The sequence below is a fragment of the Coenobita brevimanus genome, chromosome 3 (genome assembly GCF_032717465.1).
Source record: "Coenobita brevimanus isolate Jiangsu-jjx chromosome 3, ASM3271746v2, whole genome shotgun sequence".
NCBI lineage: Eukaryota > Metazoa > Arthropoda > Malacostraca > Decapoda > Coenobitidae > Coenobita > Coenobita brevimanus.
In genome coordinates this window covers 1,732,200-1,733,474 of record NC_136956.1, presented here as the reverse complement: position 1 = coordinate 1,733,474, position 1,275 = coordinate 1,732,200, and the positions used below count along the sequence as shown (strand labels likewise).

Sequence of the window (1,275 nt, the reverse complement as noted above, 5' to 3'; positions counted from 1 at the left end):
GAGAAAAGGGAAGAGACAGACAGACATACAAAGAGAGAGGGAGGGAGGGAGGAAGACAGACCTACATAGAGAGAGAAAGAGAGGAAGGGAGGAAGACAGACATACAAAGAGAGAGGAAGGGAGGAAGACAGACCTACAGAGGGAGGGAGGGAGGGAGGGAGAAAAGGGAAGAGACAGACAGACATACAAAGAGAGAGGAAGGGAGGAAGACAGACCTACAGAGGGAGGGAGGGAGGGAGAAAAGGGAAGAGACAGACAGACATACAAAGAGAGGGAGAGAGAGACAAAAGATCACAATAATCGTATAACCCGAGTCCTCTCCTTGTGTACAGGGAGTGAGTCGTGTTCGCTGGCACCTGCTGAGTCGTCACAGGAGTCGCTGATCCTGGAGCCGCACCGCCTACCCAACGTCGAGAGCCTCAGCGACGACAGCCTATAATGCCGGTATCCACTAGGCCTCACTAAACCTCATATACATGGTGGCTGGGCAGGCCTTGGCGCATCCTCCTAAGTGGTTTAGTTTACACAGTGCATATATTGACTGATACGACATACTGCATATTCTCATGTTTTACACTACTGCTATTACTACTACTACCTCTACCTCTACTACTACTACTACTACTGTTCCTACTACTACCACTACATTACAGAACATACTGCACATTCACACAATACATTTTACACTACTGCTACTACTACTACTACTACTGTTACTACTACTACTACTGTTATTACTGCTACTATTACTACTACTACTACTACTACTACATTACAAAGTACCCACTACATACTACACAGTGTCTTACAGCACATACTGCTTATTACATACTACATATTACACTACACATTACAACACTACTACTACTACTACTACAATTACTACTACTACTACTACAATTACTACTACTACTACTACTACTATTACTACTACTGTTACTACTACTACTACTACTACTACTTTACACACTACACATTGTCCTCTTTATCTTTTCTTTTGTTAATAATTATCGTTGTTGAAATAAAGGAGAGTCTGTTGATGTTGTTTGTAATGCGTCGCGGAGGTGGTGGGGAGCCTGCGTGTGGTGGCACTGATATAGCCTGCCAGATCCACTGCCGGGTTTTACAAGTGTCCCCCAACTCCCTCCCTGTCCCTCCACTCCCTTCCTATCCCCCAACTCCCTCCCTATCCCCCAACTCCCTCCCTATCCCCCAACTCCCTCCCTATCCCCCAACTCCCTCCCTATCCCCCAACTCCCTCCCTATCCCTCAACT

General features: G+C 46.0%; 1 protein-coding gene across 2 annotated transcripts in view; it reads left to right on the top strand.

The window, feature by feature from the left end:
• The window catches only part of Cdc27 (cell division cycle protein 27), a 32,334-nt gene extending 31,355 nt beyond the window's left edge, over window positions 1–979 (top strand). For both annotated transcript variants that reach the window (XM_080267698.1, XM_080267693.1), the window contains exon 15: window positions 333–979. In XM_080267698.1, coding sequence (XP_080123824.1) covers window positions 333–439 — 107 coding nt within the window. In that variant the 3' untranslated portion in view covers window positions 440–979. The remainder of the gene's footprint in view (window positions 1–332) is intronic.
• The last annotated feature ends 296 nt before the right edge of the window (window positions 980–1,275 follow it).